At 32.7% G+C, this 12,979-nt stretch overlaps 1 protein-coding gene across 1 annotated transcript; it reads right to left on the reverse strand.

The window, feature by feature from the left end:
• Positions 1 to 3,026: 3,026 nt before the first annotated feature.
• On the reverse strand, positions 3,027 to 10,935 carry LOC128223045 (uncharacterized). Its single transcript, XM_052932283.1, has 4 exons — positions 10,835 to 10,935; positions 5,582 to 5,734; positions 3,806 to 3,934; positions 3,027 to 3,132 (listed from the first exon to the last, which is right to left on the reverse strand). The coding sequence occupies exons 1-4, from the start codon at positions 10,881 to 10,883 to the stop codon at positions 3,113 to 3,115; spliced, it is 351 nt and encodes a 116-aa protein (XP_052788243.1). The 5' UTR covers positions 10,884 to 10,935; the 3' UTR covers positions 3,027 to 3,112.
• Positions 10,936 to 12,979: the final 2,044 nt, after the last annotated feature.

Below are 12,979 nucleotides of genomic sequence, written 5' to 3' on the forward strand. Positions count from 1 at the left end.
ACCTCATATTTAGTTGAGTGTGATATTTGGGGTAGAATGTTGAAAAAAAATTATGAATAAAATAAACCACACAAACACGCTAAGTTTATTATCTTAAACGTCTCGGCGTAACTCCTTCATCAGAAGATATAAACAAACTATATAACAGGAAGTTACGTCAACGTCATATACCTGCCGCATGTCGTTTTCAAAAATAAATAGACACATTATCTTTTGTGAAATGTGATTTTGGGGGTTGAAGTGTTAAAAAAGTGGGATTTTAATTTGGGAATTTGCCAATAACTGGACAAATAAAGCTGAAAAAGTACCAAACTATTACCTTATAACCTTTTTCCCTTATTGTTGTACATGATTGTATCAAACTGCTCCACTACAAGCCTAAGGTGTAGAATGTCATACAAAGAGTTTTGTTTTTGTGTTCTATTTCTTTGGCGTTTACCCTGTGCCATTAAACGGTGTTTATATTTAGGTTTTTGCCTACTGAGCTTGTTTCTGTAGTTTTTCGTATAAATATTGACAATAGCAAATTCATACATGCTAAATTTATTTATAACCGAACAAAATTAAGTACAGAAATACTTATATATTAGGTAAAATAAAGCTTATTAGCAATTGTGTAATAAAAACATAAAAATAGGCATGTGAAAATATTTGACTTAATTAAATATCATGATGTGAATGAGATTTAAAATGCCGCCTGGATTCTGTCAACACCTACACGCTCTGACATAAATGAAGATATGCAGAGTTTTAGTGATGTAATGTATTTTACAAGAGAACAGCACATTAAGACCACACCAGCAACCCAAACGCGAAACAGAAACGACATGGAAATGGTTAGACTGTACTGGCAAGACAGAAATCCACTCCAATGTGAAGCAATTACGAAGAGTATAACGAGTGGTGTTGCATCATATGAGAGTAATGCTGGTGAAGCATAATAGAAACTCGCTAGAATGGGGCTGGGAACTGGTGAGTATCAAACTACTATATTCAGTGACAACTGAAAGAATACCACCTCATTGTCACATTATGAATGTTGTACAGTACACTTGTCCAACTAGCTGCCATCCAGTAGCATGCAGAAGGTTGGATTTGATTGTGTAAGGCCTGCTCCGCATGCAAAGGGTTCAGCTGTGGGAATGCCATCAGCGTTGAAAGGTTGTGCATATCTTATGCTACATTAAGGCACTGACATTGCTACTCTTATCAACTAAAATCAGAGTTTCATTTATGGAAAATGACAAGTATACATATGTTACAAAACAAATTATGTTGAAAGTTCTTTTTTGAAAAGAATGTACAAATTCACTTTGAATTAACAGCACATCGTTAAGCAGCAAAACCAAAGACGTTAACATAAACAAAATAAATTATGGAGCTTTAGGTATTTTATTTTATATTAAAATACCTAATACAACTGTAATTCTGGTAATTTATTGTAAAGCTTGACAAAGTTATTGTCAAATTGCAGGAATTCTCAATTTCATTTAATTTTTCAAAAGTTTTCCCAAAAAACTCATATTTCACAAAATACAGTGATTCTGTACCTTAGGTATATTACGCTGATATATACTATAAATTTAATACAGTAATTCTGGTAATTTTACTGAAAAATAAGACACAGGTATTGGCAATTCAAGAAAATCTCACTTTTATTTATTTTTTCCAACATTTTACCCCAAAATTCACATTTTGCACCATATGATCGTTCTTCACTTCAAGTAAATTAAATTTGGTGCCTGGTATGTCACAATTCCAACAAAATCATTTCTGTGCATTTTTTTCCATCTGACTATTATTGTTTTAACCAGGAGATTAAAAAAGTCAGGACTTTCTTTTATAAAGTGGTTTATATGTAAAATAATGCTACAAACAATGTATGGTATTATGCAATTAAAGAAAGGAAAGAAGGTAACATTCCGATACTGGCACTCGCACATCCCTTTATGGGCAACACGTGTGACACGTGAAATAAATTCATAGCGGATTAAGGGGCTTCATAATTAATTTGGGTTATTGTAACTTTAAAATGACAGTTAATTTAGGTTGTAAAATCCCGAAGGCCATCATTTCAAACTATGAGCGGCTTGATAAATTCCTTTTTATGATTTTTCGGATTTAAAAAAGAAAAGGAAAAAAAACCCACCTAATTACCCTACCCCCATCTCAGAAATATTAGAGAATACATAATTGATTAAATAATCAACAACTAAAATCAATCTGTACTGAAATAGCCATAGGGTACTACAACAAAATGTTTCGACCGCTGAACTTTTTTTTAAAGTTTTATAAATGATCGAGCGGAGCTTTTTATGGGTGTTCTACGGGCTAATTGATTCTTCTATTTTTTATACATTACATTACATTTTTAAAAGCAATTTCATTGTATTATTAGCTTAACATCATATGTTTTTAAACTTTATAGAAAGTTGCATACTTAATAACATCGATATAACTGCAAACGGGCATTAAATACTTCATATTACTTTTCATAACTGACAAATAGATTGATCGAGATTGTCAAATGTTTTCACATAATCAGGCAACACTCTGATGGCGAGTTACTTCTATGTCGAGAAGAAGGTCACGTGGTATGGACACTGAACATATTTATCAGAGACAAGACAATAGCAGATTTTAAGTTATCCATATACATTCATCAAGAACATATAAAACACACTATAATGAATCCATGATAAAGGAAATTGATATATAACTTAAAGGAAACACCCTAAATTGAAATTACTACACGATCAACTTGCAGCGTAGTTAAATGTTAAGTTTTCCGACATTGTAAACCGTCCATATACATCCGAGATTTTTTTCGATAAAAAACCGAGAAGTTTGTTGGCCGAGAGGTTCCGATTGGATAACCTTATTCTTTCTTCGTCCTTTTTTCCGAAAAGCAGATCAGGATCTAGATATTTTTCACATTATATTACTACCTATACATGTAGTTTTATAAATGCCATATAAGTAAAGTATATGTATATGTTCCAACCAAATAAAACAAATCCGATACGGAGAGTATTTTGGTAATTTATTTAAAAATAATAAACAAAACAAGTGCTGAAGAAATATTGCGCAAAGATCCTTTCTGTCAAAATCGCTAGTAACCGTTCCCAGGTCCTGTAATAAAAAAAATGTATGCATTACTATGACGCAATTCAATAAGACAACAGAAGATACAGTGTCAGGCCCGGGAAATCACACAAGCCAATAAAACAGGCTTTTTACATCAGCGAGAAAAGAGTGCGATTAGTTATCTGAACATGCAACAGTTGACATACTATTACAAATACAACTATATGTATACACGTCAGCACGATACTTACATTCATTGCTCTGAGCAACAGTTAACACACCACCCGTTGTATTAGCAATATTCACAACATCCAAGACATTCACATATTCATGATAATTATTCATGACAGTAATGACATCCATCAGTTTTACGACATTCAAAAATTGCGCGGCATTCAAAATATTTACGACATCCCCAACATTCACGAATATAGTAAATATTATGAATGTCGTGTATGTCGTGATTGTTGTGAACGTCGTAAGCATTTTTATTATCGAAAATGGTGTGAATATTTCAATGTTTCGATTACCAATAATTTGTTTATATAATAAACATCAAATGTCGCTGATTTCGTAAATACTTTTATTTGAATGTGAAATGTTTAATAATGTATGTACAGCTTAAATGTTGCTTTGAATGACATTAAATGCTATTTAAGATAACCTCTTAATTTAAAGTATTTATTAGTTCAGAATGGTGTAAATGAACAAAACTAACGGTTAATGCAGCATTTCCCGAATCCGTCGTGGGCAATAGGTCCCTTGCAACTGCATGTGGTGCCTCGCGGACATCTAAGACCCTGGAAGCCACCACATCTCCCGCGCTGACCATTATCGCATCGACATCCTATGAAGACATAACAACTGTATGGCAAAACGCACCAAATGTTGATGAGATTATTAGTGGAAACAATCATATCTACAATATACACTCTATTTGTGTATATTTGAGGATCTGAGGTTACTTTTGACTTCTGGTGACCTTTTCGCCAGCCGTTCTGGGGCAAATCTTCGCTTGTTTTGTAACCGCGATGGAATTTCCCTTACTTATGTCAATAATATCTTTAATTATTTTCTTGAAAGGACACTTTATTTTAAGGTCAATTTTTGTATTTTTTATACAATATGTAACGAGGGTGCTACCTTTGGTCATTATAACTCTAAAGGAACACATACTATCAGTTGTTCATACCTTCTTATCGACTGAGCAATTTTGAAAATTAATATAATTAATATAATTTACAAAATAGGTGTCAAAAGGTCGGAGTCGGATCTTCTTGCTAGTAAGAATTGTCAGATTTATTGGGTACGTTCCTTGACAACATGATTTCGCCTATTTACATCATATATATCAGCGGTAGCCGAACAACCATTGTCAAAACAGACGCGTATGGATCTGTTTAAAGGGATCAGCACAAAACCAAATGTGTTTGAAGGGCAAATATAACTAATTTTTAACACATTAAGTTTAGTGTTGTTATTTAGTATACAATCTAAAGCGATCAAAATATATGGATTATTTTATTAGGTGTATTTGAGTGAAAATACAACAAAACCCCGAGAACATCTTCAAGATAAGGTGAAGCCTTAATTGCCAAGAGCTTGACAGTATCTAAACAAGTATTTAGTTAGTACGTTTAATGAAAGTTTCCGCATAAAGATTTTTTATATATTTCTGTAACCAGCAGGTAAATTGAAATCAATAGTTTTAAATATCATTCTTATTTAGAAAAAATGTCTTAAACGATCAACAAGTCTATAAAAAGAAACAAAAGCAAATATATACAATCACAAATATTCACTGACTGCCACACTCTTGCCAATGTGTTGCTCTGTTAATAGGAGCATATTTTCAATAAATGATGGACGAGGAAGAAATCCAAAGTTTGTATGTACACTACCATTTATAATCAAAAGTTAAATGGTAAAAAGGGCAGATATAAACTTAGCAAATTCGGTTTGATTCAGAATGTTTATTGACAGCACTGGATTGCTTCACTCTCTGAGGCCTTGTTTCACAATTCACTAAAAATACAATGGAGAATACAGGGAAAGGCAATGAAGCCAAAACAATAATGATACCTCATGTTAATCGGCAGAAGAGTCAACGTCTAACAGACACATCGGCAGAAGAGTCAACGTCTAACAGACACATCGGCAAAAGAGTCAAGGTCTAACAGACACATCGGCAAAAGAGTCAAAGTCTAACAGACACTCAGCGAGCAACACACAACGTCAAGATACAAACAGACGGATACCGTATTCAGTATAATATCTTTATTGATAAATGATCATTTCACTAAATCAAAATCAATCTTTACGATGGGCTTGGAACAAATTACACCGTTACGAAGGGAGGAGAGACTTTTCACACAACACTAATAACGCTAGCTGTTGTGAAAGAATATATTCCGAGAGGGAAACGACAAAGCAGAGGTACTTCATCTGAACTATAATGATACTTTCGGTTTGACAATAAAAAACAGGGTAGTACCTCCTCCTGGATTCGTGTTAGACAGTCTGCAGCAAACCCCATACGTTCCTGATACACGGCGACACTCGCTGTTAGGAGGACACTGCTGATTTGTGTAGCCAAGACAGGTGCCCGCAGTGCCGTGACGACATATGTTGCTATGCGGCAATTGCCCTGAAACGAACAAAGGTAACATTATTCTTTATTCTTTCAAATAAATATATATTAGGGATGGCAACGAGTAGTAAAATTAATACTGGAGTACTCGGACGATCGTTCGATCGAGTACTCGGGTACTCGATTACTCGGAAAAATTGAATATGTGTTCGCAAAGACAAGATTGTGTATACATGTATTGTTAAAGACGTATATTGTGCGTTAGTCGTATTATTGGTCATTTTCACCTTTAAAGTAAACTTTCATTACGTATTTTTACTATTTCAACAAAAAATGATATAAAAAGAAAACAAATGTTGTTTCAGGCTTTAAATTTGTCTTATTCGTTTCATTTTATACAAGTATGCACTGCAGAAATGAACAACAATCAGAATTACAATGAACGAAAATTAATAGCATACTTAAAAATAGTGAACTAAATTCAATACGAAGTTCAGTTGTTGAGTTGTTTACTCTGCAATTTTTATTTTTTTTAAATGATAGATTTTCGTACTGTGTAATTGTTGTTTACCTCATTAATATTCATAATTCTTGATTTAATATCAACCAATCAATTGTGATAAACATTGCAAAAATAGTTAAAATACGCCCATTAAGAAATCAATTCTCGTAACGGTCTCTAATTGAGATACAATAGAATAGTGTAGGTGAAAGTACCTCTATCAAAACTTCGCTTATTGACATCAGTGCTAATTTGAAATAGGGGTCCTTTGTTGACAGTTTGCAACTATCACAACAACCGTCAACTAATTGATTGAGGTCAATTGTGTATACAGAGGGGATTAGAGGGGCCGTTAATTGTCCTCTTGGCAACTAACCAGATCTGATATTTTGTCTTTAAATCGTGTATTTGGTGATTTTTAAAGATTTTTTGATTTTTTTTTCCGAGTACTCGAGTAGTGATTTGGTACTCGAGTACTCGGACGTTCGATCGGGTACTCGAGTACTCGTTGCCATCCCTAATATATATGGTTACGATTTAAGTAACTTCAGCAAAACTTTATTTTAATGGGGACCTTATCTTGAACGTGCCTATTTAAAATGTAATACACTTTAAGTTAGTAACTGAAACCAAGTTTTGAAACAATTTACCTTAAACTATAATAGAACCCGCAAACATAACCATACACTGCCAAAAGACTTAACAACCAGCCAACCAAACGATAACTCATACCCGTACACATCCTGTTGGCGGGGTTTTAATGATTATGCTAAGTGTTAATTACTAATATGTAGTAAACATCACTTGAAGCATATGTATTGCTTATAAAGTTATAACATGTAAAATGACCCAGCTAGGTCTACCGTTGATTTGAAAAACGATCGTGGTGGAAGTACGCCAAGCGTAACATCGTACATTTTACTAATTACATCTGCAGCCAATTGTATAAACAATGGTAAATAATTACCACGGTAAGTAAAACCACCGGTAAATTCCGTGGTAATATTACCATGGCGGTAAATACGTTGTATAAGAGAAATTACCAAGTTTCAAGTTTCAAAATTTATTGGCAGATCGGCATAGAATAGCCTTTGGCCATTAACAACATAAATATGGCAAAAACATAAATCAACTATAAAAAGTAACGGAATAATTATAAATATACATCATGTAATTAAATATGAAAATATAAATTGTTAAGCACTTAGAAGGAAAAAGCAGAAATTAACAAAAGTTAACATAAGGAGGATTACTATTGTATAAGGAAAGTATTCCTTAAATTCATGGCTTCTTTAATGTAGATTGCTATCTTTGTTTGTCTTTTGCTTAACATTAGTCGTTTAAACATATTTAAATTTGGCCATGATATATTTCCTAGGTATTTTAAGCGTAAGAGTCTAAATTTACTACAGCATAATACAAAATGGTATTCATTTTCTATAACATTAGCGTTACAGCATTTGCAAAGTCTGTTTTCTCTTGCAATACCGGTGTATCTGCCGACTTCAATTTCTAACTTGTGAGCAGACAATCTCATGGAAGACAAATGTTTGCGTAAATTATCGTTTTCAATTCTATCAAGATATTCTTCGTATTCAAAATTTGTTTTCAGTGAGCAATATGTTTCTAATTTAGTCATGCTATTTATCGATCCACGCCAATCTTGGATAAACTGGTCACGGAGTCTAGCTTTTAACAAAGGAAAGTATTCGGCATTTACATCAAAATTATCAGTAAGAAAATTTAATCCTAAATGGTTTATAATAGATTTCATCTTAGTCGCCCAGCATGGGCCATTAATATTATTACACTGATCGAGATACATATAATTCATCGGAGAGTCACCATTTTTCATAATCTTTAACCAGAATTTGATTGCCCTTTCCTTGCAAACGACAGATAATGGTATTTCCCCAAATTCACCGTATACAGCATAGTTAGGAGTCTGTTTTTTGACACAAAGTAAATGCTTTAAAAATCGAACTTGCAGTTTATCAACTTCTTTAAAATTATAAATTCCCCAGACTTCTGACCCGTATACAAGAATAGGCACAATCATAGTATTGAACAACGATAACTTGGTCTTGACATCTAATTTGACTCGATCGAACAAAATCAGGAGACTATTATATGCCCTAAGAGCTTGATCATGTAATATCTTAACAGCACTAGACATATTGTCTGAATACATAAAATTAATACCAAAGTACGTAAAATTATCAACAACTTCAATAATCTCATTATTTATAAAGAACTCAATATTTCTATATTGCTTCCTTTTTTCAAATATACAAACTTTTGTTTTGTTAACATTAATTTTCAAACCCCATTTGATAGAGTAATGAAAAATAGAGTTAATTTGAGCTTGGAGACTGGCTGCATCAGTAGTAAAAAGCACAATATCATCAGCAAATAGTATCATATACATAGATAACAGTTCAAGGTCTTTAGTACAGAGTGAGTTGAAATCAATATTTTCATATATATCATTTATAAATAATATAAATAAAAGGGGAGATAAAGGCTCCCCCTGTTTCAAACCGATTGTAACATCAAACATTTGAGAATAGCTATTGTCTCTAGCTATTTTTATACAGGATTGGATGTCGCTATATATACACTTGATCATGTTGATCATTTTACAGCTGATACCTGATTTAATCAATTTTACCCATAATGCATCTCTATTAACTGTGTCAAAAGCTCTTTGGTAATCTATGAATGCGCACCACAGTTTGGAACCTTTGTTAAGGACTTTTTGTATAGAAGCGTGAAGAAGGAAAATTGCATCAGCTGTAGAGTGACCATCTCTAAAACCAAATTGACCATCATAATATTTATTGTTATCTTCACACCATTTGTTAATTCGATTTCTTAATATTAGTGAATATATTTTGGCAGTAACATTAACTAGAGTAATGCCTCTATAATTTGCCGGATTAGTATTGTCTCCCTTTTTAAAAATAGGGACAATTACGCCTTTAGTCCAGCATTTAGGATAAACACAATTATCATATATATAGTTAAACAGAGTACAAAGATAAGGCGAAATAAAATCGTTACTGTCAATGAAAAAATCCGCAACGTTTCTATCAAAATCACAGGCTTTGTGCCGCTTCAGCGACTTTATGGTTTTGACAATTTCTTCTATAATTGATATTTCGCAGTCGAGAAAATCAATGGAGAGAGTTTCGTCTCTCGATATATTATGGTCTCTAATGTTAAATTGACCCTCAGCTTCATTTGAAATGTTTGAAAAATGATCAAAAAACGAATTTTCAGATACATTAGTGGATGACTTAGCAGAATTGCTGAACTTTTTGATGTATTTCCAAAATTTACGAGGTGCTGTTTTACTTAAAGATGATATCTTTTTCTTTTCTGCCCCATAAAATATATGTTTAGCTTTGCGTTTTGTTTTAGAAAATTTACTCCTAGCGTTTAAAAACTGTAATTTATTAACATCAGTATGATTATGATCATAAGTGCGTTTCGCAGTCAAGAAATCACGTTTCGCGCTTTTACAGCTTTCATCAAACCAAGACGCTTTTTTGGTATTACCAAGGCGGTAAATTTACAAGGGTAAATTTTACCAAAATGTCACATAATGCAATAGAGTGACGTCATTTTCCCGCATAGCTGTCAGATTGGAGGTATCTTTTTTTTATAAAAAAATGAAAGTCCACATTCCATTTTTATAAAAAAAAACATTTAATAGGCAGGTTTAATGACAAGATTAATTAAATCGGTCCAAAAAGTTACATGGTAAATATTCAACAAAACAGTACAAAGTATTTATAAACTACTCCGTGGCTAATTAATAAAACACATGCAACACATCAAGGGGTAGGTTTATTCTGTTTTAAGGGGTGTTACTCTTTACTTCATATAAAAAGGGTCAACGAATACCGCAGGAAAATGCGAACATTACTGATCGTTGACCTATTCTTGAATTTAAGTCACATGTTAACGATAAAATCACCAAACTGACTTTTATATCTAATTTCAACAGCAAGTTGTTTATAGAAATCAAAATCATACAAAAGAGAGATTTCTTTAGTATAAACATTTGAATCGTTTGGTGGTTTATAACAGAAACAAACATAGATATATGCCATTATCCGCCCAAAAGAAAGCCGTTTTAGTTTAAACCAGATAATAGCTATGTTATTTAGCTTAACAAGTTTCATTCCGTTCGAATATGATTTCTTGTACTAAATAATATATTCCACTATACTATAACGGCTCGTTTTCCAGTTGCATTTCGGACGATGAGTGGTGAAACTTTCAAAATGGTCTTAATTGACATGTATTTTAGAACCCCAAGAATGATCCAGATATAAACTTATACACTTTATTTGATCTAAAATGTGAAAAGCTATATATTTTCTCATTTTATTAGAAAATAGGTTTGTTTATAAGTTCAAAAGGATGCTTTGAAAAATGAGGAAGGTCATTTGGAGTAGTAATTTGTTGTGTGATTTTTTTATTTCAGTGAATGGTACACTTCATCGCAAGCTGCGATGACTATATTTTCATAACCCGTTTCATTATGTTCGGTCAAATATTTGAAGATATAATTTTACATTTGCCTATATGAAACGTTTTCTTTTAAATGCGAACAACTGTTTATAACAAAACCCCGCCAAACTTACCTTCCACAATTATAGCCAGACACACTAGACAGACGATCACCAATTTCATGTTTGCAAACTTAAGTTGTGGACAAAGTACAAATGATTATATTTAATTGTTTTATATAGCTTAATACTTACCGCATCCGCTGCCGTTGTCACGATTATAACATTTGATAATCAATTATGTTGATCGTAGATTTGCAAATGTTAAAAACAACAAACGTAAAATGTAACAGACGTCAACAAACAACAATATAAAGGTGCATCATTTTTTTTTAATTTTAATTTAACACGCATTTACCGTTTTTAAGTAAAAGCACATTATAATTATAATGAAATTTGACACCAACTGTGAACTTGAAACGGTTGAATTGAAATTCATTAAATATGTATTAAATGCTGACAGAAGAACGCCAACATGTGTGGTATCTGGTATAGATATAGAATCACGAATGGTCAATTACTAATCTAATTTGATCGTTCCGTTAAGTCATAAACTGTCAATCTGAGTGATAAGTAATAGACACAGTGCGAGTTTTTCTTCAAAATTGTTCTCCTACAGACGTTAGAAGCCGTTTTGCTAGGACGAACACCAATATTGTCCGACAAAACAAAACAAAACAAAACAGTCTCTTACGTCTACAACAGGACACTGTTGAAGAAAAAAAACGTGTCACTGTATCTGACTTATACGACGATAAGTGTATTTTGTATTAGTGAGCAAAATAATTGCATTAATAAATATAAGATTTATAAATTGATAAACAGAAATATTTTTCCGAAAGATAAACGTTAGTTATCATGGCCTTTCTAGATACAATGTATCGGCTAGTGGGATTACTCGAAATTATCTTGCACGGTCCGCTTACAACAGTAAGAAGACACATTTTGAATGGCTCTGTTTTGGGGTATAGTCTTATAACGTCATTTTGAGTAAATTCCAGTATTCGGCAAATGTAAGAGCTAATGACTATAAATGGATTAAACATCAACATAAACATTTGATAAAATGTGGTCTTAATGTTTGGCAAATTCACGAATTCCTTTATAAAATATGGTTGGAAAGGAGTGTAAAGTAGTAATTGTCTGATTTGTTTTTAACGAATGGTAAACTACTGTAAGATTTTCAAGTAAATATCTAAATTTTCTTACATTTATTTTATTGTACTTCTGGAGAAAACAACAAGAAGAAATATGATCTGACTAATTAAGACTTCAAAGTGACGACCTGTTTCGCTAATTTATTTGGCAAATTGAAATGAAAATGACATTTAAAAAAGTTATTTGTGAATATCTGTTCTAAAATATTATTTTAACATTTCAATGACAAAAAAGATGTGTGGCTAATATTTGTTTTGTTTTTACATTAGTTTTGCAATTCGCGGCTCTCTTTAAGAACTGACCATTTCATTAAAGTGCCTTTTTCGTTTATTCAAAAATTTTAAATCTGTGTACATTACAGATGACAACATTTTTTTTGTGTGATTATTTCCAAAACTATGTTTTAGCTTAAAAATGACCAAAGGTCAATTCACAGTCATAGTTATTTTATAAAAACACAAAGCGAAAACATTATTATTATTATTTCAATTGATAGATAAACCGACAATATCGGAGGCGCTTTAAATTAAAAATAGATGTTGATCCATTTATACACCATACAAACCACGATAAAATGTATTCATTTCAATGATGTTGTTGTCAATGAATCTCAATTTGTTTTTCTTTTTTGAATGGCAAAAAAACTTTATAACTGCTAAATCCGGGAGAAACAATCGAATCAATCATACGTCAGTTTTTATTGCTTTATTTACGCATCTTTGTTTTCAGCTTAAATACTGGCTAAAGTTTAATCTACACAGTAACATACATAGAATATAGAACAACGATTATATGACTCTTAAGATAGGTTTATCTTACGCCTAAGCCCAAGGTTGAAATGGGACATGCTTTACACGGTTAAACCAAAACATTTGACTATACTGCCTAGTCTCTCTAGGTTGTCTGGTTAGCGCAGTGGTTAGCGCACTCGCTTCTCACCTAGGCGACCCGGGTTCGATTCCCGGCTTGGGCGCATGTGATTTTGGTTTGTGGTCACCAAGCCGGACAAGTGGGTTTCCTCCGGGTTCTCCGGTTTCCCCCACAACACAAGACCACACTCTC

The sequence above is a fragment of the Mya arenaria genome, chromosome 17 (assembly GCF_026914265.1).
Source record: "Mya arenaria isolate MELC-2E11 chromosome 17, ASM2691426v1".
Classification (NCBI taxonomy): Eukaryota; Metazoa; Mollusca; class Bivalvia; order Myida; family Myidae; genus Mya; species Mya arenaria.

What these genes read in the sequence shown, in the direction of transcription:
- LOC128223045 (XM_052932283.1), bottom strand. Translation starts at nt 10,883, where the DNA reads ATGAAATTGGTGATCGTCTGTCTAGTGTGTCTGGCTATAATTGTGGAA. An exon ending in TCTGGCTATAATTGTGGAAG is followed by an intron (nt 5,735 to 10,834) that starts GTAAGTTTGGCG and finishes TGTTCGTTTCAG; the next exon opens with GGCAATTGCCGCATAGCAAC. An exon ending in TAACACGAATCCAGGAGGAG is followed by an intron (nt 3,935 to 5,581) that starts GTACTACCCTGT and finishes ATGTCTTCATAG; the next exon opens with GATGTCGATGCGATAATGGT.